General features: G+C 51.8%; 1 protein-coding gene and 1 long non-coding RNA gene across 7 annotated transcripts; one reads left to right on the forward strand and one right to left on the reverse strand.

The window, feature by feature from the left end:
• Nucleotides 1–166: 166 nt before the first annotated feature.
• On the reverse strand, nucleotides 167–19777 carry CERS5 (ceramide synthase 5). Of its 6 annotated transcripts, none has more exons than XR_004361164.1 (11): nucleotides 19518–19777; nucleotides 14328–14433; nucleotides 12263–12393; nucleotides 10775–10832; nucleotides 10064–10114; nucleotides 9418–9510; nucleotides 7959–8087; nucleotides 7217–7323; nucleotides 4728–4884; nucleotides 920–1491; nucleotides 167–878 (listed from the first exon to the last, which is right to left on the reverse strand). XR_004361164.1 is itself a non-coding variant. In XM_032713598.1 (10 exons), the coding sequence occupies exons 1-10, from the start codon at nucleotides 19706–19708 to the stop codon at nucleotides 1339–1341; spliced, it is 1176 nt and encodes a 391-aa protein (XP_032569489.1). In that variant the 5' UTR covers nucleotides 19709–19777; the 3' UTR covers nucleotides 167–1338. The 6 variants fall into 6 exon arrangements, 4 of the variants coding, with proteins under 4 accessions (XP_032569489.1, XP_032569490.1, XP_032569492.1 ...); XR_004361165.1 differs by lacking the exon at nucleotides 167–878 and adding an exon at nucleotides 3028–3125 and having other exon boundaries at nucleotides 1383–1491; XM_032713598.1 differs by having other exon boundaries at nucleotides 167–1491.
• LOC116800071 lies at nucleotides 1427–4328 on the forward strand. The gene is made up of 3 exons (XR_004361170.1): nucleotides 1427–1707; nucleotides 2413–3988; nucleotides 4021–4328. It is a non-coding gene; the product is annotated as an uncharacterized LOC116800071 (long non-coding RNA).
• Nucleotides 19778–21406: the final 1629 nt, after the last annotated feature.

The following is a 21406-nucleotide window of genomic DNA, read 5'->3' on the forward strand; positions in this document are numbered from 1 at the left end:
GTGGTGCTGTGTTTGTGGTGCCCCCCAAACCACGGAATCACGGGCTGGGCTGGGTTGGGAGGGACCTTAAATATCACCCAGTTCCATGGCCAGAGGGGCACCTTCCACTGGCCCAGCACCTCTACCCTGTTCTTCCAAACTCGGCGTGGAACCCGTCACCCCGAGGTTCTGAAGCAACTTTTAATCGGAGATAAGAGTAAACAACAGTATAAAATGGTAACGAGTCGAGAAGTTTCCAAAATTCTGCTCCTGATTGACCATTCCATTGCCCCCAAGTACCATTGAGTTAAAAAAAAAAAAAAAAAGAGAAGCAAAAGCCCACGGTGTGGCTGCTCTTCCAGCCCCGGGTTCTTCCTCCACAGCTGCAGCATCAGAGCAGCAACATTCACTTCTGTCTGGGAGTACAGGACCAAAACATCCCATTTTGTGGAGGGTTAAACCCGTCCCACGGGTTCTGATCCTCCCTCTGATCCCAGCTCAGCCAACTGGATCCAGCAGGTCTAGAAAAGTCTTCAAAAACCACAATTTGCAACGGGGGGGGGGGGGGGGGGGGAACAAACAAACAAACAATTTAAAAGGCCTGGATTGTGCTGGTTGTCTCAGGGGCAATAAACCACCCCTTGCAGAAGGCTTTGGTCAAGACGTCAGAGGGGTTTGCAGCACCAAAAGAGGCAGCAGACGCCGGCCTGGTCCCTGGTGGCAGCAGAGATGAGCAGCTGGGACCTCCTCAGCACCCCGGGGGCGAGTCAGGACAGCAGTTCTGGGGGCAGCACAGTTCAAAGCTCAAGGCTGAGAAAAGAGTCTCTGCCTCCCCCCAGGGCAGTTTGGACGTGGCACCCGCTCCAAAGTGGCTCCTGGAGTGCTTCTGGACCTGGAACCTGCTCCAGAGTGGCTCCTGGAGTGCTTCTGGACCTGGAACCTGCTCCAAAGTGGCTCCTGGAGTGCTTCTGGACCGGCCTCGTCCAAACCCGCTCTCGCCTCGAGTTTGATCCCAGTGAAAAACCAACCAGTCCGTGGCAAACAAAAGACACCTCTGCAGATATCAACGGGAACTCTTGGGGTTCAACAACTTGGGGTTGTTTTGGGGGTTTTTTTTTGTACTTTTGAAGTACAGAGTGGCTTGAAGTGGAACCTGCAGCTCTGTGTTCCCGCCCCGGCTCCGTCCCTCGGACCGGTCGGGGCTGTGCCCGTTTCGGGTTTTGCTGGAGGTGTCTGGGGAGGGGGGGGGTTTGTTTGTTGTTTTTTTTTTTGATTAAAGATCACTTGGGAATGTGGAGCTCAACACAACTAGATAATTGAAAGAGAAGTCCATGCTTGCTCAAGGCCAAGCCCAGGGCCTTACTCCTCCCCTGTCCACTGGCCGCCGGCCACGTGGCCGTTGAGGCGGTTGGAGCCGTTGCTGGAAGTGCTGAAGACTCCTTTTGTGCTGTTGGAAGTCACATCCTCCTCCTCAGAGCTGCTCTCCACGTCACTGCGGTCGTCCTTGGACACCTAAGAGGTGGCCAGTGGGAATTGGGTGGCGGGAGAGGAGAAGGGGAGTTGGAAAACGCACAGAAAACAGCGGTTAGGAGGCTGTGCCCACGTGATGAACCAGCTTCAAGTCACATCTACCTGCTGCATTTGGGCCTGGAGCAGTTCAGGCTCCCAAGGAGGATCCTGTCATGGCATTAGGAACAAGACAGACACTGCAAATGACAGTCTGGGGAGGTGAGTTCCATTTTCCAAACGCTCTGTGCATCTGTGAAAGCCCCTTGGCTCTCTGTGCTCTCACCAGATCAGAGGACACACCACGGGTCTGGGGGTGTCCTTGCCTTCCAAGAGCTCCACTCTAGATGGGTTAAAAGGCCATTTCTCTAAACAACTTTCTTTTGACTCAAAACTTTCCCATGCCACGATCACCAGTGGGCACAGTGACCAAGCCCCAGCAACGTATCAGCCTGAGAGGGAACATTTTGTCCCACGGGGAGAGGCTCTGCTGCTTTAAAAATTAACCAGCTGAATTTATCACATCACTGCTTTGCACCAAGTGCCTCCCAGTCCCACCAGCCTGTGTGCTTCAGCCAGGAGATCCCACTGAAGAGCAGGGGCCCGTTTGGGAGAGCAGGATGGAGAACAAAGGCAGTGTCTGGGAACAGGAGGAGCCTCATCCCAGAGATCCAGATCTGCCAGCAGGGTTAAGCCTCAGCTGCAAACCCAGCTCAATTTGATCCGTGGGGGGGGAATTTGAACCTTTCCAGGAGGACTTTGGGTGCCACAGGAGGGCCCTACTCCAGCCCTGTGGAGCCAGAAGGGAGAGGGAAGAGCCCACAAACCCAGCCCTAACTGCAAACACACACCTGGGGAGGTGCCAGAGGCAAAACCTCCCCAGGCCCCTGCTCTTGCTCCTCGCTCTCCTCCCTCCTGCCTCTGCAGCCAGCAGCCCTCGTGTGCTCCACGTGCCAGCACCCTGGCTCACAGCTTTCCAAGGATTCCAGGATTTCATTCTGAGTCAGGGTTAGGGCCCTCCAGCAGCAGGAAGTGGTGGAACTCCAGGGAAGCTCTGGCAGGAAGCCAGGGGAAGTTAATGATCTCCAGAAGCCCTGCTGGATGTTCTGGCTTCTGCCCCGTGGCCAGAACCTTTGCTTATCTGTCCCCCAGTCTCCTGCTATGTTGGAAAGTTCAAAGGGTCACTGGGAGGAAGCAGAAATCCCTTGAATTTTTCCCCATTATTGGGGGATAAGGGACTGTTTTACTCCTTTTCACAGACAGGAGCAGTTTTCTCCTGTCCTCTCCCCCTCACAAGGAGCCAAGACAGAAAGCAGAGTGTGTGTGTGTGTGTGTAAAAGCAGAGAGTGAAGGTCATGCAGGCAGGTGACAGCAGGTAAGATCAGACCCCAGGACACTGCTCTGCCCTTTGGAAAAAACTGAGTTTTGGCACTTTGTCAGGAGCAGGGAGAGAAGGAGAAGGCACCAAAGCCCCAAGACCAGAGCCCTGCTTTTGTCCTGGCCGTGTTTCAGTGAACAAAGAGAACCACAGGTCACACTTACATGCAAAGGGTGGAACTGTCCAGCTCCAATCTGGCACAGAGAAAAGGAGAAAAGAATGAAGAAGACAGAGCTTAGAGTCCTTTCTCTGGCTAGGTCACCTGGACAGGAGAGAACCAAGGAAAGGGAAAAAGGTGTAGAACTCAGGATACAGAAACAGCTCCAGAGGCAGAAAAATCAGGCATTTGCAGCAGCAGCTGTGGGGAACAGATGGGAGAGCTCAGACTCCCAAAACCTGCCTTCCCCCACAGTCCCTGCCACAGGCAACCACGACAGAAACATTTCTGGAAGTCAACAATCCCTGTGTGGGGGCAGCTGAAGTCAAACACACAAAATAACGTAGAGCCACGAGGGGAAACTCGGCTCAGAACACCAAAACCTGGCTGGAAAAAGCATCTGTCCTCCTAAATCAGCTTTTTGCTGATTTCACAGAATCACAGAATGGTTTGGGTTGGAACAGACCTGAAGGATCACACCCAGTTCCAACCTCCACCTTCCACTGAGGTGCTCCAAGGCCCATCTGACCTTGGCCTTGAACTGGATGATCTTGAAGTCCAAGCCAGGCCATCCTGTGGTTCTCTGACAACCAGCAAACCCCTCTGCATCCCTGTGAACCCTCTCCCTCCACGCTGGAGCTCAGTGTCTGTGCTGACAGGTGAAGGTGCACAACCCTCAGCACATCCCCAGGACCAGCTGAAGTTGTTGGAAAACATCCTGTGTGTTCATCCTGTAGTTCAAAAAAGAGCCTGTCACCAAACTTAAACTCCAAAGTACCTAACAAAGTCTGCCACCACCGTTACTGTTAAAACATCTGAGCGTGCTGGAAAATGGATTTATTTCCCTGCATGCCCAGAACACAGGAAACCTCCCTGCCCCTGAGCACACCTGGGAACTGCAGAGGTAAAAAAAAAAATCACACACCAAGGGAAAAAAAATCACTCTCCTTGCAGGACTCCTGATGCAGGTCCCTCAAGAACCAGGTCCCTCAAGAACCAGGTCCCTCAAGAACCAGCCCCAGCCCCCACTGAAGGGCCCCAATTTCTCAGGTTTCCTTATCAGGGTTTGTAGGAAAGAGGAGCCCCCAGGGGCACCCCCAGCCTTACCCTGCCCCTTTATCAGGGTTTGTAGGAAAGAGGAGCCCCCAAGGGCACCCCCAGCCTTACCTTGTCCCTTTATCAGGGTTTGTAGGAAAGAGGAGCCCCCAAGGGCACCCCCAGCCTTACCTTGCCCCTTTATCAGGGTTTGTAGGAAAGAGGAGCCCCCAAGGGCACCCCCAGCCTTACCCTGCCCCTTTATCAGGGTTTGTAGGAAAGAGGAGCCCCCAGGGGCACCCCCAGCCTTACCTTGCCCCTTTATCAGGGTTTGTAGGAAAGAGGAGCCCCCAGGGGCACCCCCAGCCTCACCTTGCCCCTTTATCAGGGTTTGTAGGAAAGAGGAGCCCCCAAGGGCACCCCCAGCCTCACCTTGTCCCTTTATCAGGGTTTGTAGGAAAGAGGAGCCCCCAGGGGCACCCCCAGCCTTACCTTGCCCCTTTATCAGGGTTTGTAGGAAAGAGGAGCCCCCAGGGGCACCCCCAGCCTTACCTTGCCCCTTTATCAGGGTTTGTAGGAAAGAGGAGCCCCCAGGGGCACCCCCAGCCTTACCTTGCCCCTTTATCAGGGCTTGTAGGAAAGAGGAGCCCCCAGGGGCACCCCCAGCCTTACCTTGCCCCTCACCAGGGCCTTGGAGGCCGTGCGGATGATGAGGTAAGACCAGATGATGTGCAGGACCTGCAGGGTCACCAGGAGCCCGTTGAAGAGCCACCAGGAGGGGTAAGGACCGATGAGCTCCCAGCTCTCAAACAGGGTCGTGTTCAGAATCCTGAGAGGGAGAGAGAGCCAGGAACATATTTTCAGATGGGCTGGGGGGGGGGGGGGGGTGTGACAGCTGTGCTGGTCCAGGGCCTCCAGCTTGGCATGGAGATGCCAGGCCAGATGCACAACAGTTTGTGTCTCACTGAGCAGCTGCTGCCTGTGCTCCTGCCAGAGCCAGGAGACAAGACTGGAGCTGATTAGAAAGAGGTTTGAACTGAGCAGCAGACAGAACATGTGAGTGTGCTGCAGTTGGGGGGATCTGCTGCCAGCTTCCTTCTCCAGAGCACGAGCGTTTTATTTATAACAACTTCCTGGGAAGTGATGTCAGGCTGCTCTGGTCACCAAAAACAACTGTTAACACCTTCCTGCCCGGGCTGTCCTCACCCTTGGATCAAAAATAATGTGGGCACAGGCCCAGGGCAGGGACTGTCCCCCTGTGCTGGCACTGCTGAGGCCCCCCCAGGGCTGTGCTCAGTTCTGGGCCCTCAGGGCAAGAGAGACATTGAGGGGCTGGAGCGTGTCCAGAGCTGGGGAAGGGGCTGGAGCACAGGGAGAAGGGGCTGGAGAACTCCTGAGGGAGCTGGGGGGGCTCAGCCTGGAGAAAAGGAGGCTCAGGGGGAACCTTGTTGCTCTCCACAGCTCCCTGATGGGGTTGGAGCCGGGTGGGATCGGGCTCTGCTCCCAGGGAATGAGGGATGGGATGAGAGGGAACGGCCTCAAGCTGTGCCAGGGGAGGGTCAGGCTGGAGTTTAGGGGAAATTTCTTCGTGGAAGGGGTTGTCGGGCCTTGGCAGGGGCTGCCCAGGGAGGTTTGGAGTCCCCTCCATCCCTGGAGGTGTCCCAGGAAGGCCTGGAAGTGGCACTCAGAGCTCTGGGCTGGGGGACAAGGTGGGCATCGGGCACAGGCTGGACTCGGTGATCCTGGAGGGCTTTTCCAACCTAAATGATCTTGGGATTCTGTGATCAGAGAGGAATTCTGTTCCCAGCAGGCCTCCCTCCCTTCTCTGGCTGCTCCTCTCTTCCCTCAGAGTTTTACAGATTCCTCAAGGAATCCTCGAAGCTGCTTTATGGCCCAAGCTTTGTGTTTCTTTCCTTGCTGTTTTGCTGTTCTTGCTGCTGGGAGTTATTGCCAGCCCTTAAGTAATTTAATAAACACTTTGGGTTTTATGGTGCAGGGAGGTATGGAGAGACCTTTAACGACACCATGAATTCTCACCCAGCTTTTAACATTTTACCAGCGAAGCAAAAACAAGCCCTTTTCAAACAAGAACCAAAAAACGCCCCAAAAGGCACCTCCCAGAAATATTTCACTCCTAGCAGGTTTATGGAAGAATTAAATGCAATTCCAGGGATCTGCTGATGTTTCATATGGCTAATCAGGGAAGGGAATACACGTGGAATGGCACAGCCCAGGGTCTGCAGGGCTGCTGCTGCCAGATTCCTCCAGAAAGCTGAGGAATGACATTACAGCCAGTGGAAAACACATTAAAGATTTACAGGATGCTGAGCACACTGGTGTGAGGGAAGAGCATCCCCTCATGACAGACAGGAGCTGCAAAAACAACCCCAGCTCTCTCGTCTGTCCCTGGAAGGAGCTTACAAAGAAATAAGAATTAAAGCTCTTCCTCATCCAGGCTCCTCTGGTGCATTTACTGGAAAATAAGCCAGAGCTTTAACTTGCAACCCTTGATCCTAAAGTGAAAGGATGGTTTCTGCCCACCAGGCACCCAAAAAGAATGGGAATGCCAGCTGCCCACGGCCTGGGGGATAAATACAGGCAGTAAAATGTGTTTTCACCAGGGACAAGAAGTGGACAACAGCTCATTAACAGAAGCACCTCACCGAGCCTGACCTGCTGAGGTGAGAGGGAATCTCATTAGAGGATGATTCTCTCTAAGCCATTTATCCAGGGTTTTACCTCTCCAGAAACCTCAGACCTAATTTCAGGCTCTGAGCAGTCACGACACAAGGACAGGAGTGTCATAAAAATGAGAAATGGCTGAGCCAGACCCCAGTGAGAATCACCTCAAGAGACTGAGTGATTATTTCTCAAACTCCTTAAGAGCAGCAAAGAACCCTCCAAGCCTCTCAGGGCAGATTCTGGCTGACTCTGCTCCAGCTAATGAGCTCTGTCATCACTGCTCAGCAGAGGGATTCTGGTGCCTTCTCCCAACTCCCTCAGGTGACTGGGGAGAGGTTTCTCATGTTCCTGCTGGAACCTTCTGCCCCCCAATCAGCACTTGGGGGCTTCTGCAGCTTCAGAGGGACAGGCTGGAATGCTTGGGAGGAGCCTGAAAACAAAAAAGGCTTGGAAGGGCTGGGAGAACAAACCTCACTCACCAGAAAGGGTAAATGCCCAACCGTGTCACGATGAACACGACCCCGAAGAGCATGAAGAAAGCATCACACACCCGCTGGTACTTGGCATAGTTGGCCAGCTTTGCAGCCTAAAAGAGGCAAGAGACACAGGAATATTATTCCCTTTGTGCACCCCTGGAAGTGCCAGGCTGGAGAGCTTCGAAAAACTCTCAGTCACATTTGTACAGAGCTTCGAAAAACTCTCAGTCACCTTTGTACGGTTTGGAACAATTAGGGATTATTACAGTGTATAATTATTATTGTTATTTGTTATTATATAGGATCCTATGGGGAGAGATTATTTACAAGGGCCTGGGGTGACAGGGCAAGGGGGAATGGCTTCCCATTGACAGAGGGAAGATGGATATGGGGAAGGAATTCCTCCCTGTGAGGGTGGTGAGACCCTGGAATGGATTTCCCAGAGAAGCTGGGGCTGCCCCATCCCTGAGAGTGTCCAGTGCCAGGTTGGACTGGGCTTGGAGCAGCCCAGCCTGGTGGAACTGGATGATCTCTGAGGTTCCTCCCCACCCAAACCACTCCAGAATTCTGTGATCCTCAGCTCTGAGGCAGCCAGGAGGAAAAGCTGGCAGGGCAGGAGCGGCAGCGCAGGTTTCACGGCACATTTAACTCCATTTATCGGGAATGGGGGGAATGTGGGAATGTCAGCCTGTCCCCCTGGGATCACAGCAGCACTGGGGGTGCAGAGCTTTGACAGGGAACTCACCTCTAGGAGGAAATCTGAGGCATCGTGGAGACACAGCACCAGGGTCCCAACCCGCACCATGTTGTTCATGTAGGAGAAGGTGATGAGCCCAATTGTGGCCAAGTGATGGACAAACATGATCAGGAAGTCCTGGAAACAGGGAAGGGGGGAAAAAAACAAAGATAAAGACCCTTTGGCTGTCAAAAAAAAAATCCACAAAGGTTGGGAACAGAGCCACCACAGTGGGGTCACGGGGTTGCTTCAGTCCAGGCTCTGACTCCACCTCATCACACACCCACCGTCACCACGGAGGCTTCCAGAAAGGTCTCTCAGCTTTGGTGCCCCTGCAGGTACAGGGAGCACACCCCCAGCCTGCAGAGCCCTCAGAAGTGACTGACAGGACACCACATGGCCCCTATTTTTGGCTCCCTTTGCTTTGATACCGCTCGTGCTTTCAGCTCCTGGCAGAGATTTCAGTGCTGCTGCTGCTGCCAGTGATCAAACCCTGCCAGGGGCAGAGTGGGCACCAGATAACCCAGCAGGGAGAAGGAGGGCTCTTCATTGCAGAAAACACCTCCAGTGCACAATACCCAGGGCTGTTCTCCAGCTCAGCCCCCCGGGTCCAACCCTCCCGTGGCCCTGGGCCTCCCCCCTGCTGCAGTGGGGAACGTGACGAGCTCGTTAAAGCCAAAATTAAACATTATAAACACCAGAGGCTGCTCATCACTCCCTGTCTGCAGCTCCACCAGATCCCCCAGGGCCTCACCTGCCAAGATTTCAGCGCTGACAATAATCCCAGGCAAACTTGGGGGTTTTTTGGTTGGTTTTTTTTTTGAACAGAGCTGGGATAATTCGCTGCTTTGCAGCTCGTGGGGCAGGAGAAATAAAACCCCCCCTGATTTACCGGGAGCTGCCCTCCAGCAGCAGCAACAAGGAGCCAAACCCTGGAACAGAATTAGATCCGAGCAACTGTGACCACTCATCACCTGCTGCACACACACACAAGAGATGAAAAATCACCCTCAAAAAAACCCCATTTATTATCAGGGTTTGCCATTTTGCTCAGCAGCTCCAGCAAAGGTCCTGCTTTGGGGGCAGCTCGTTTCCTTGAAAGCCTCCTGGTTAAATGTTCTATTTTTTATTTTTTTTTTTAAAACAGTTCTATTTTTAGGCAGTTGGTTTGTTAACTTTTGATTGGGAGGCATTGAGTGATCCTGTTCTTTCCCCCTGGAAGGTGAGAGGGACTCCAGGATCCACCAGGGCTGCAGGTCAGGCTTGTTCCTCCCTTTTTTTTCCCCAGGATTAGGGAGTTATTACAACAGGAGGGAGGCTCACAAAGGTGTGAAATGAGGAAGAAAGAGTTATTACAATGATTTAGCTTTAATTACATTTTTTTGTTAGTCCTATTTATTGCTGTTCTCATTGTTATTAATTATCATTTGGGCTGTTAAGCAGTTAATTCAATTTTGGTTCGTCTCACCTTCCGTTTAATGTCTGTAAACTGAGAAAACATGAGGGACCAGTAGAAGGCCAGCTCCAAGATATAGTAATAATAAAGCCTGGATGTTAGAGGCTGCAACACAGAGACAGCACAGTTAGAAGGCAGAACACACCTTAAAATTTACATTAAAATCACTTTTTTTCCTCCTTCCTCCTCTCCCATCCCACTCCAGAACTGCTGAGGCACGAGTTAAATGATTAAAGGTTTAGTGGCAACAAGCTTTTTAAGCAAGAGAGGTCTCACTCCAGGCTTTACTCACACAACCACATTTGTGTGTCTGAGCTTTATTCCAAAGGAGTAAATTCCCTTGTCAATATTTACAACCCCTGGAGCAGGAAAACCAGGCCGTGGAACAGACTGGTTGGCCTCTACACAGCAAATAAATAAATCACCACCGTGATTTTATCCCCTTTTTTTTCCCCCCCCTCCACACTTTTAATAATCTCAGCAGCAAATAAACATAAAATGAATGAGTCAGTTGTGTCTGAGGAAACTCTGCTGCTGCCAAACCCGACCAGGATGTGAAGACATAAATGTCAAGAGCTTTGAGCCAGCACATTAGCAAAAAATAAAACCTGACACCGTCCAAAAAAGTTGGAATTTAGGAAGGGTTTCCTCTCCTTACCTGGAAAGGGTAGTTGTACCAGCACTGTCGTGTGTCCCAAAACCAGGGGGCCTGAAGAGAAAGGGAAGTTATTATAGAAATAATTGATATATAAATTATGTAAAACCCCCCAGGTTTTAAACTCCCCATCACCTAAAGAAATTTTATCTCACTGAAATTTTATCTTGATTCTGCCATTTGCATTTATTGCATTAAATGCAATTTAATTTGTTGCATTAAATATTTATTCTTATTAAGCTGCATTTATTGCATTAAAACCTTCTTAAATGGGAGTTATACTGCAATGGAAATTCCAGGAATAATCATACAGCTATAATAATAATAATAATAATAATAATAATAATAATAATAATAAAGACCCAAAGAGACGAACCCTTCAGGAGGGAGAAGAGAAAAAAAGAAGCAGCTCCCCCATAGCAAAAAAGAAAAAAAACCACACCCAGTTTTGTCCCATTCTGGGGTAACAGGAAAATTAATTTTCTATTTTCTATAATTTTCTATAATTTTCTGTTACGACAGATCTGTAGAGAAGCTTCCCTGTAAAGGAGCCCCTCAACAGAAAATCAGGGAATACAAAGATCACTAAATCCCCCCCTCCTTCTAAACCAGGCGAAAGCACCAAAGGAGAGACACTGGTGGTGAAAACCCCCCCTAAATTTTGGCAGGACAGACCAAACCCAGCTGCAGCCACAGAGAACAGACCAAACTCACCGTCCAGAGAAACCTGATTCCATAAAAAAATATACTTAAATAAAATGTAAATCTCCACCTGGAAAAAAAAAAAAAAAAAAAGTGGAAAAATCAAACTCGGGACAGAGAAGCAGCTTCTGGGTTAAGAACTGTCACAAAAAAAAGCAAAGTAAGGGTGAAAAACCCCAATTCTGGCACCTCAGAAGCTTTCACTCACCTTCATTCCTAAACATTTCAGGTCAGATAAACCCATTTAAGAGCTTTTCACACCACACACGAGTTTGCAGCAACAGCCCAGTTTGAAGTTCAGGGTGAACATGCACCATTCATAAGCTTTTATAGACAGCAAGATAACAACAAGCAAAGTCACTGTTATCCAGAATGATCCCAATATAGAGAGAGATATATTTGTCCCTCTTACCTGGTGGCTTTAAGCAGACAAAAACCACACTGGGGGGGGAAGAATTAATGAGAAGAAAGTTACTGGAAAGAATTAATGAGAAGAAAGTTACTGGAAAGAAACCAGCAGAGGAGAAATGAGTCAGGAAAAAGTAATTCAGGTGCTGCTCCAGCAGCAGAGGTGACTGCAGGAGCTCAGGGGAGGGAGAGAGAACAAAGAAGGAGGAGAGAAGGAAGCCAAGAAGTGGCTGTAACAAAGTCTGGACATCGTGTGAGCCAGAAGGTCACCGTGGCTGGGAACAAACCCTGCAGCTGTGCAGGCAGCAGGCAACTTTTGGGGAGGTTTCCACTCAGTTTGGGCACATGCAAACACCCCCTGAGCACACCCAGGGGCCATCAAGGACCCCACCCACTGTCTGAAGCTGCTCCTTGGTGGCAGGACTGAGCCCTGTGCTTCTTTCTGCTCCCTCAGGTGCAGCCCTCCAATATTTGAGGATCTTTGGTGGCAGGACTGAGCCCTGTGCTTCTTTCTGCTCCCTCAGGTGCAGCCCCCCAGTATTTGAGGATCTTTGGTGACAGGACTGAGCCCTGTGCTCGTTTCTGCTCCCTCAGGTGCAGTCCCCCAATATTTGAGGATCTTTGGTGACAGGACTGAGCCCTGTGCTTCTTTCTGCTCCCTCAGGTGCAGCCCCCCAATATTTGAGGATCTTTGGTGACAGGACTGAGCCCTGTGCTTCTTTCTGCTCCCTCAGGTGCAGCCCCCCAATATTTGAGGATCTTTGGTGGCAGGACTGAGCCCTGTGCTTCTTTCTGCTCCCTCAGGTGCAGCCCCCCAGTATTTGAGGATCTTTGGTGGCAGGACTGAGCCCTGTGCTCCTTTCTGCTCCCTCAGGTGCAGTCCCCCAATATTTGAGGATCTTTGGTGACAGGACTGAGCCCTGTGCTTCTTTCTGCTCCCTCAGGCACAGCCCCCCCAATATTTGAGGATCTGAGGATTTTAGGGTTTTAGGAAGCCCTTCCTTTGCTTGGAGGAGAATTTAGGCCCTGGTTTGGACAAGCAGGGGTTGGTTAGAGAGGAGGACACCCAGCTGGAGCCCCTCCCAGACGTACATGCTCTCACAAAATTTGGTGAGGGTGGTGGGTTTGTCCTGGTTCCTCCGGTGCCGGAACCAGCGCTGGATCTTCCTCACGTCCCAGTCCAGCTGCTTGGAAAGGCCTTCCAACCTTTTTGCATCTGGAGACTGAAGGAGAACCAAACAAGGGGGTCACTTCTCCCACTCCCCCCATAACAGAAATGATGCACAGGTAACAAAAAAAAACACTAAAAGGGAGTCCAAAAGCAGGAACCCGTCGCCACAAACGTTCACTCAGGTTTAACCTTCATAAGCCACTAATTATTTAATTATTCTCAGCAGGGCTTTGGTTGAACATTTCCTCACCTATATTTCATCAGCTGACCAAGGATGCCTCTGTTCTGTGCCTTAATTTTTTTGGGGGGGAGGAGCTGCTAAAGTGTCCTGTCCTACCTGTTAAAGTTGCACATCCACTCAAACAGCCCAGAATTCGGGGAGCTCAAAGCTGAAGAAGAAGTTTAAGGGGTTCCTACTCACAGCAAGGACAGGGAAACTTTAAAGTAAGAGCTGGTTTAGCACAGTGGGTGTCTGTATGTTCTAAAGGGCATGGTAGAAACTGTGTTATTTCTGTTATCAAAGTTTATAAGTGGAAATAAATCTGAAGACCGAAATAGTTCCGCGATAAAGAACACGTCGCTGTTCTCTGGCTGGAAACTCTCCTGGGAGTTTTGTCTGAACGAAGACAAATGGGTTTATCAGAGACAAAGTGAACCAAACCTGGTAACTCCCTCTCCAATGGCCCAGGGGGGGGAGATAATTCAGAGCAGTGTCCCTTTAACCAGCTCTGCCAGGGAGCTCTTACCCCTGACAGATGATAAACACATTTCACTGCTTGGGTCACACACAAACCCCAAAATCAGGGTGCTGATTTGACACACAGTCACCACTCTGCCCAGCTGAAAGGCAAAGTCATCTGTAATTTGATTTTCAGGGCTGAGAGCTGTGCCCTGCCAGCCCCTCACAACCAGAGCCCCTCAGCACTTTACTGGGATTTACTGGTCGGGGCTGACACTGCACTGGAAGGGAACTTGTGTCCAAGGAGGATTCCAGAGCAGCAGTGAAATGCTCTCCCTGCTCCAGTGCCACCTCTCCAGACCCAGCAGCTCCCTGGGACAGTCCCAGGCAGCTCTGGTTTCACAGCAGATAAAATTCTGCACAGCCTGTGACCTCCTGGGCTTTCTAAACATTCATTTCAAGGACATCCCCTGCATTAAAGTCCTCCCCACAGCCAGCATCGGATCCTGGGGACTGCAAACCTCTCAGAACTTTAATGTTCCCACAGGGAGACTTTTTTAGTGAGGGGTTTTTTTATAGAATTCCCCTTTATCTGCTCCAGGGGATGAGCATCCCCAAATCTCAACATCAAACCTTCCACTCCCTTATCTGTAATGAAAAATCTCTCTCTCGCTGCCCTGCGTGGATTTCACTGTCAATATTGAATAAAACATTCAATAAATAAATATTGAACAAAGCTCTGGAGCGATGGAGCCCCGAGAGCTTAGGGGAAAGAAAGGAAACAATCCCAAGAAACACCTCCTGCCACCATTAAATGTCCTGCCCTTCATCTGACTGAACATTTCCCTGAATAACCCACTTGCACTGACAGCTGCTGCCCAATTCCACAGTAAACAAGGGGAAGGCACTCACAACAAAACCCATAAAAGCAGCAAAGGAACAAAGTCCAAGGAAAAGAGAAGCTCTTTCCCAGTGGAAGATGCTGGGAAATCTCTTGTTAAGCCTGTCACAGGAGTCACAACCTGGAGCAAAGGCAGGAACTGAAGGACCTGCCTGTAAAGGGGAACATTTTCATCCAAAATCAGGTTTTCCTGTGCAGAAAACCACGGCTCAGCCACGAAGGGAATTCACTTTGCTACCACTTGGACACACCAGAGGCAAAGCAAAGGTAGAAGGAGCCCACTGGGGAGGGCACAGGGGGAGATGTTTCCCTCACACCACAGGAGTGGAAGCCAAAAACCCTCCCCCTTTCCCCAAATCCTTCCCTGCAGGCCTCCACTCCCAGCAGGATTTGAACCCTGACTCACCTTGGTGATGGATGTAAACACTTTCTCTAGGATTGCATTGGGCTGGGCTCTGTGAGGTCCACTGTCCTGGATGCCAAGGTTTATGGCACAGGGCTTGGCAATAAACCTGCAAGAGTTCCCAGGGAAAGAGCTGCATTAAAAACAACATTTTTATTTCCCTCCTCTGCCTGAATCACGAAAAAAAAAAAACCAGATTTGCCACCAGCTGCAGAACCTGGGGGATTCTCCACTCCTCCTGGAATCTCCACTTGCTTTGCTTCAGGAAACTTCCCCTGTGAAGTAATTTCTTTTCTTAGTCCTGCTGGTAAATCCCAGGCAGCACATTCTGTGCACATCAGAGGGAAGAATTAAAATCTCAGTGTCCTTGGCCTGCAAGGATCCCATTGTGTTCCCCAGGGGGATCCTCGTTCCTCAGAACTCCAACACCACATCACTGGTGGGAGTCTGCTGTGAGCAGAAATGAAGCCCTAAAAACAAAATGCTTTATTTTCAAAGCAGGCCTCGGTGTCACACAGCTCAGGAAAAAAAAGGGAAGTTCAAGCGAGACAGTTCCCAAAAGATGCTTTTTTTTGTGGGGCTTTTTTTTTTGTCTTTGGGGAGAATAAAGTGGCTTCTTTCCTTCAGGAGAGGGAGGAAGATGCAAATCCCTCAGTCTGAAAGGCTCAAGGTGTCAGGATCTCACTCCATCCCGGGTGCTCCAAATATTCCAAAGGCTGATTTAAAATTCTCCCTGAATTTTAGAGCACAGAGACTCTGAAACCAAGCCCGGGTTTGCAACTAAACCAAACATAAACATGTCCAAAATGACCAGGTTTTGCTGCACTTTTGTGTCAGAAATGGGCTCAGGGTTCCAAGGGAAATGCCTGTGTTACCTGATAGGGGAATTGCTTCCCCTCCTCTTGGTGGCCAAGGAGCAACATTTAGTATTTTTTCATCAATTATTTTGAGAAAGAACCCGTTGCTCACAACCTTCCTTGGACACCTCCAGGGATGGGGACTCCAAACCTCCCTGGGCAGCCCCTTCCAAGGCCTGACCACCCTTTTCCAGGAGGAAATTCCTGCTGCTGTCCAACCTAAACCTCCCATCCCCTACCTGGCTCCCCCCTCTCCTTGTCGGGAGAGCGAGAATGTCCCCCCCTGAGCCTCCTTTTCTCCAGGCTGAGCCCCCCCCCCCGAAATTCTGCACCCCCTTCCTCAGCATCCATTCCCTTCTCTGGACACTCTGAGCTTCATTCTGACAGTCACAGCTTTAAAAAAAAAATAATTAAAAAAACAAAAAAGGAAGGAGTGATTTCCTCTGAGCTCGGCTCCAAAGGGCTCCCGGCTTCCGCCCCGACCCTCAGCCAGAAACTGTGTCCTGATGTTATGAAACACTTGGCAAGACCCCCTCAAAAATGTACAAAAAGGAAAGGTATAAAAAAAAGGTCCTTCTGCTCTGCTTTCCTCCGGGACAGCACAGAGAAGCTCACATGTGCAACCACGGGATGACAAAAAAAGAGGTTTTAGTTCGTTTTCTGGGACATGATGCTTAAAGAGCTCTATTAAAAAAAAAAAAAAACAACAAAACAATAAAATAACCCCTTAACCTGGCCTGAAAATACTCAGAGGAAACCTGAAAAATCTAAAAATCTGTACATTCACAGAACCATGGAACAGTTGGGGTTTGAAGGGATCTCTGGACAGCACCTACTCCAACCCCAGACCACGGCAGAGGTACCTAGAGCTGGTTAATTCGATTTTTTTATTACTCAGGAGAGTCTTCCTTTGGTTTAAGAACAAGTGAAGAGGAGGAGGAATGGTTAGGGAGGCTCACAGTGACCCACACAAAGTTTGGGCTTTATTGCAGAGTGCAAAACCCGAAGCATCAAGCAAAGAAAAACCAGAAAAAAAAAAATGCAGAAATAATTCATTTTAGGACTTAAAAGATCGAAAAGGAAAAAAAAAAAAAAGCCAAGCAAAACTGCAAACTTTGCAGGAAACTGGCCCTGAGCAGGGAGGCCTCCTCCACTGGGAATCTGAGGGAAAAAATACAGATTGTGTGTCTCCAGAAATCAGGAAGGAGGGAAAAGAAAAAGCCAAGAGGAAGGCACAGGCCGTGGGTGCAGCTCAGGGCTCGGGTAAGGGGGGGTGACAAAGAGCAGATCAAGAATCTCCAGATCTCTCCAGGTGCCCAGGAAGCAGCCACTGGAAGCAGGAGGTGGTGCCAGTCCCAGAAACGGGAAGGAAAAGGGATGGGGGAAGGAAAAGGGATGGGGGAAGGAAAAGGGATGGGGGAAGGAAAAGGGATGGGGGAAGGAAAAGGGATGGGGGAAGGAAAAGGGATGGGGGAAGGAAAAGGGATGGGGGAAGGAAAAGGGATGGGGGAAGGAAAAGGGATGGGGGAAGGAAAAGGGATGGCACGGAGGATTTCCTCACTTTTAAGGAAGTCTGACCCCAGTCAGGAGGGAGCTTCTCTAATTCCTCAGTTCCTGGCTCCCTGCAAGTGCCACCTGTCCTTCCCTGGGGCTCCTGAGGGAGGGGGATTCCCCTGGGAAAAAGGGCACAGGTAGCTCCCACTCCCATCCATGATCCCACTCCCATCCATGATCCAAGAGCTTGGAGCACTGGCAGGTGGAACACGAAGGGAATGGTCAGTCCTGTGCTCAATCCCAAGCTATTTTGGGATTTAGGTGTCCACCAAGGACTTAGAGCCTCTGTGGCATTTCAGGTTTTTGGCCCCAGAACAGGTTTCCAGATGCCTTTTTGCAGCAGATCCCACAGCCAGAGTTCAGCACCAGGGGAAAAAAAAAAAAGGGGAAAAACCACTTCCCAGAGAGCAGAATTCCCACTCCTGGGGATATTCAAACTGAACAGCACGAGATGAGGAGAGGCACCAGTTGCCTGAAGGTTGGCCTTGCTTCGAGGAGAAGGTTTGGATGAGCTGACCTTGAAAGGTCCTTTTTTAATCTAAATGGTTTTATGATTCTATAAAAGCTTAATGGCAGCAAACTCTGCCCAAGGCCAGCTCGCTGCCACACCTTCCAGCAAGAAATTCCCATCACATGGACACTTCCATCACACCTTTATGGCCAGGGATCAGCTCACACTCTTTTTCACACCAGTTGTTTAAGACTGATTTTAAAACCACCACCAGTTTTCGAGCCCACAGGCTCGGGTGTTGTGTAACAAACAGTTCTCATGCACCCTGTGCTTCCCAAAAAGGCAGGAGTTCTACCCAAAAATCCTCCCTGCCACCGAGTCAGGACTTCACCTTTCTCTCTCCCAAGTCCTGCTTTATCTCTGCAGCCACAAACTGCCCACAGACAGCCAAACTAATGATTGTTTCACCAACAAAATGGTGCAAAGGTTCACTTACAGGAGAATTCACTGGGGCCACAAGTGTTGTGGCACAAAGCTCTTCCTCTCACACTGAGGAGCCACAGCAGAAGGAGGGAGAGAAGATGCAGCTAAACCAAAAGAGCTGCACGAGTCTATAATTCAAATTCTGAGTCATCAGGCCCAGCTGCCAAATGCGTGTCCAGGAGGACGTTTGACACAATCAAAGCCTGAACTGGGATCGATGCACCACGGGGGTTTAGCAAGACAAAGCTGAACCTTTATGACGTGCTCAAAGTGGCAGGAGGGAACAAAGAGGAGTTCAGTCAAAAAATAAGGACTTTTAAAACAGACACCCTGGAAACTGCCCCGGGGATTTTGCTGCCACAACGTGATTTCACTCTGGGATAACACTGAGACACTGCTGAGAACGGGAACAACTCTCTCAGGAGCCAGACCTGGGCCTCGCTGGGCAAAGGCAGGATTTAATTTGGCATCTGACCCCTCCCTAAATCAGCACCAAAACTGGAATTTCACCAGCCAGGGAGGGCTTTATCAGGGCAAAGCAGTCGCTACCTGGTGTGGGATGATGCACTGAACCTCTCCCAGGGAGAAGAGAATCTCCTGCACCTCTTCCCCAGGCTGACACCTCCTGACACTTAAGGCTTGGAAAGCGAGGGGACCTGCCCACAAAATCCCTCTCCAGGGGGATTGTTGTGTCCTGCCTACAAAACCCCTCTCCAGGGGGACTGTTGTGTCTCACAACCTCCTCGGTCTCCTGGCAAGTCCCAACCCTTGGCCAGACCCTACAGCAGCAGCACACCGAGCCGAGAGGAGATTTTGGCAGCTCCTGGGTCCTCTGCACTGCTTTTCTGAAGCCTTTTTTTTTTTTTTTTTCCCCCTAAGGGCAGAAAGATAAGCAGGAGAAAGGAAGAGCCTCTGGAGTTTCTCTCCAGCTCCGTTTTTCCTCCCTATTTGCCACCTTTTCACTTCGCCCCAACCACCTCCTCCCCTTCTGACAGCTCGGGGAAACTCACACTTCACACGCACAGAGAACACACAGATCAAAACCGACCCGGTTCCCACTCGTTTCAGTCCCGCACAGCCCTTTCCACGCTTAGAAACATTTATAGAACCACTGGATGGGTTGGAAGGGACCTTAAAGAATTCCACCTTCCCCCAGCCCATCCGACCCCACCAACCATCCGCCGTTTCAACGCAGAAATTTACGCTTAAATCAATGTTCAATGAACCACGAGGCGTGTGCCTCGGGCCCGCTTCGCCTAACGGGCTTCCTAATTAAGCCGCTTTGCCAATTAGCGCCTCTGTCACCCACGCGCGGCTTGTGAGGGATCCCCGGCGCGGATCAAGCCCTGCCCCGGGGGTGTGGGAGTTTAATCCCGTGTTTGTGGACGCTCAGGCGAACGGGGAATCCCGAATTACACCTGTCCGGGGGCAGATAAGGCGATCTGCGCCCACATCCAGCGCGCCCCGAGGTGCGGGGGAGCCGCAAATTGTTTAATAACACAGCGGGGCCATGTGCGAACCAGCCCTGTTTCCTCCTCCGGGAGCTCGGGGCAAAAGTGCAATAAAAACCCACAAGGAAGCTCGGCTCCGTCAGCCAACCCCGGGCAAGGGGAATAAAAGCGAATAAAAGCGAATTCCTACACGAAACGCGGTGTTTTCCCCGCGCTGCCCCAGCGCTGGAGGGGGCCCCTCAGACCCCGCTCCCACAGGAGCCCCCCGGGGCTCCTTCATGTCGCGACAGACCCGAGCGGCGCGACAGCTCCCCGGGGTTACCCGGCATCCCTTTTCCACTCAGGGGAGTTCCCCCCCGGAGCCCCCGAGCCCCCCTCCCGGGGGCCCCGCGCTCACCTCTCGAAGAGCAGCCGCACGGCGAAGATGCCGAGCGCCAGCGGGAAGGCGGACAGGACGTGCGCGGCCCGCGGGTACTGCAGCCCGCTGCCCGGCTCGCCCGCCAGGTCCGCCCACGTCACGTTGTGCGGGAGCCAGAACCGCTCGTTCCAGAACCAGGCCCGCAGCGCCGCCGCCGCGGCCGCCGCCATCTTCCGCCTCCTCCTCCTCCTCCTCCTCCTCCCGCCGCCGCGCTCCGGCGGCCGCCACAGGCACGGGGGCGGGGCCTGGTGAGGACACGCCCCATCCGCGCCCCGCTCCGCCAATCCGGGCGCCGTCACGGACCCCCGGGGAGGGGCTAGGGAGAGACCACGCCCCCTCCACGACAGGCTCCGCCAATCCGAGTGCGGCCACAGATTACGGGGAAGGGGCTTGGGCGAGGCCACGCCCCTCTCCGTCTCGCCGCGCCACTACCCGGCCCCGCCTCAGCCCTCAGGGGGCGTGGCGGAGGAGGCCACGCCTCTCGTGGCGCCGTCCAGCCAATCCGAGGCGCGTCGCGCTAAGAAACGGGCGCGGTTCGGCGAGACCGCGCCCCTTCTTTAAACAAGCCACGCCCCTCACTCGTCATCCCGCCACTCCCGGCGCCTGCCACAGCTCACGGGGGGCCGTGCCACAGCCCGTACGCGGCGGGGCTTGGAGAGGCGACTCCCCCTCATCACCCACCACCCAGCCACGCCCCTCATCCCCTCACCACGGCTCCGGGAGAGGGATGATGTCACCAAGCCACGCCCTTCAGCGCCGCCACGCGTGGGGCGCGGCCAAGCTCAAGCCCCGCCCCGTCTTCGTCTCGCCCACCACGGTGAGCGGTGCCGCGTCTCTGTGGGCGGGGCTTTGTCCGACCACGCCTCCCCCTCGCCGGACCGTTATCCCGGCGCAGGCGCAGTGCGGCGCCGCCGCCTTCCCGCCTCTGCGCACGGCCCCGCGCGGGCTCCTGAGGGAGCGGCGCGAGCGCGTTCCCGCCGTCGCCTGAGGGGAGGCGAGCGCCGGGCGACGGAGTGGCGGCATAAAACACGGAATTAGGGGGGGCACAGAACCACTGTTCGTTAATTAATACTCTGTCTTCTACTGGTTATTGGTTTCTCACTTCTCATGCTAATTAGTCCGCTTTTTTTCAGTAGGAGATAGAATACTAATTAATGAAGAGAGCTATGTAAGCCAATGGGCACAGAATCCCAGAATATCCTGAGTCGGAAGGGACCCACCGGGATCAACCAAGTCCATCTGCTGGCCCTGCACAGCCCCGAGAATCCCACTGTGGCAGGGTGATGGAACTGGACGGCCCTTAATATCCCTTCCAACCCAAACTTTTCCATGATTCCACGATATAATTCCTCAGGCAGGCCCGCGGCCCCTGCAGGGAAGGGCCCAGAGCTGCCAGAGCAGCCTCCCGTGTGGAGAGTTTATGGCAGGATCCCAAGGATCAGTTTTACCGACATTAACAGAGATGCAGTTTAACATTTACAGCAACACAAACGCCCAGCTGGCAAAGTTTAACGTATTCCTTTTAGCTTGTGGTGAGGTTCTCAACCTCTCCACGAAGGTGGTTCAACATCAACCACCTCACGCGCGGCGGCAAACGATCCATCCTTCATTTAATGGCTCTTCTGGCACCTGTCCAGTCAGAGAGCAAATTAAACGGCCCATTAAGCACTCAAATACTCCCATAACTAATAGATTCAAGGATGGAGTAATTCATGATCTGCTCACTTCTTTTTTTTTAACCAATGCTTAAAGCAGTACCACTTGTGCTGATTTCTCCTTGGTCCGAGTGACCAGGTGAGGGTCCTGGTACCTCAGAGACGCCTCAGATTTAACTAAGAAATAATGATTTTGTGATTAAAGTCTCTGCT

Source organism: Chiroxiphia lanceolata, chromosome 30 (genome assembly GCF_009829145.1).
Source record: "Chiroxiphia lanceolata isolate bChiLan1 chromosome 30, bChiLan1.pri, whole genome shotgun sequence".
NCBI classification, from domain to species: domain Eukaryota; kingdom Metazoa; phylum Chordata; class Aves; order Passeriformes; family Pipridae; genus Chiroxiphia; species Chiroxiphia lanceolata.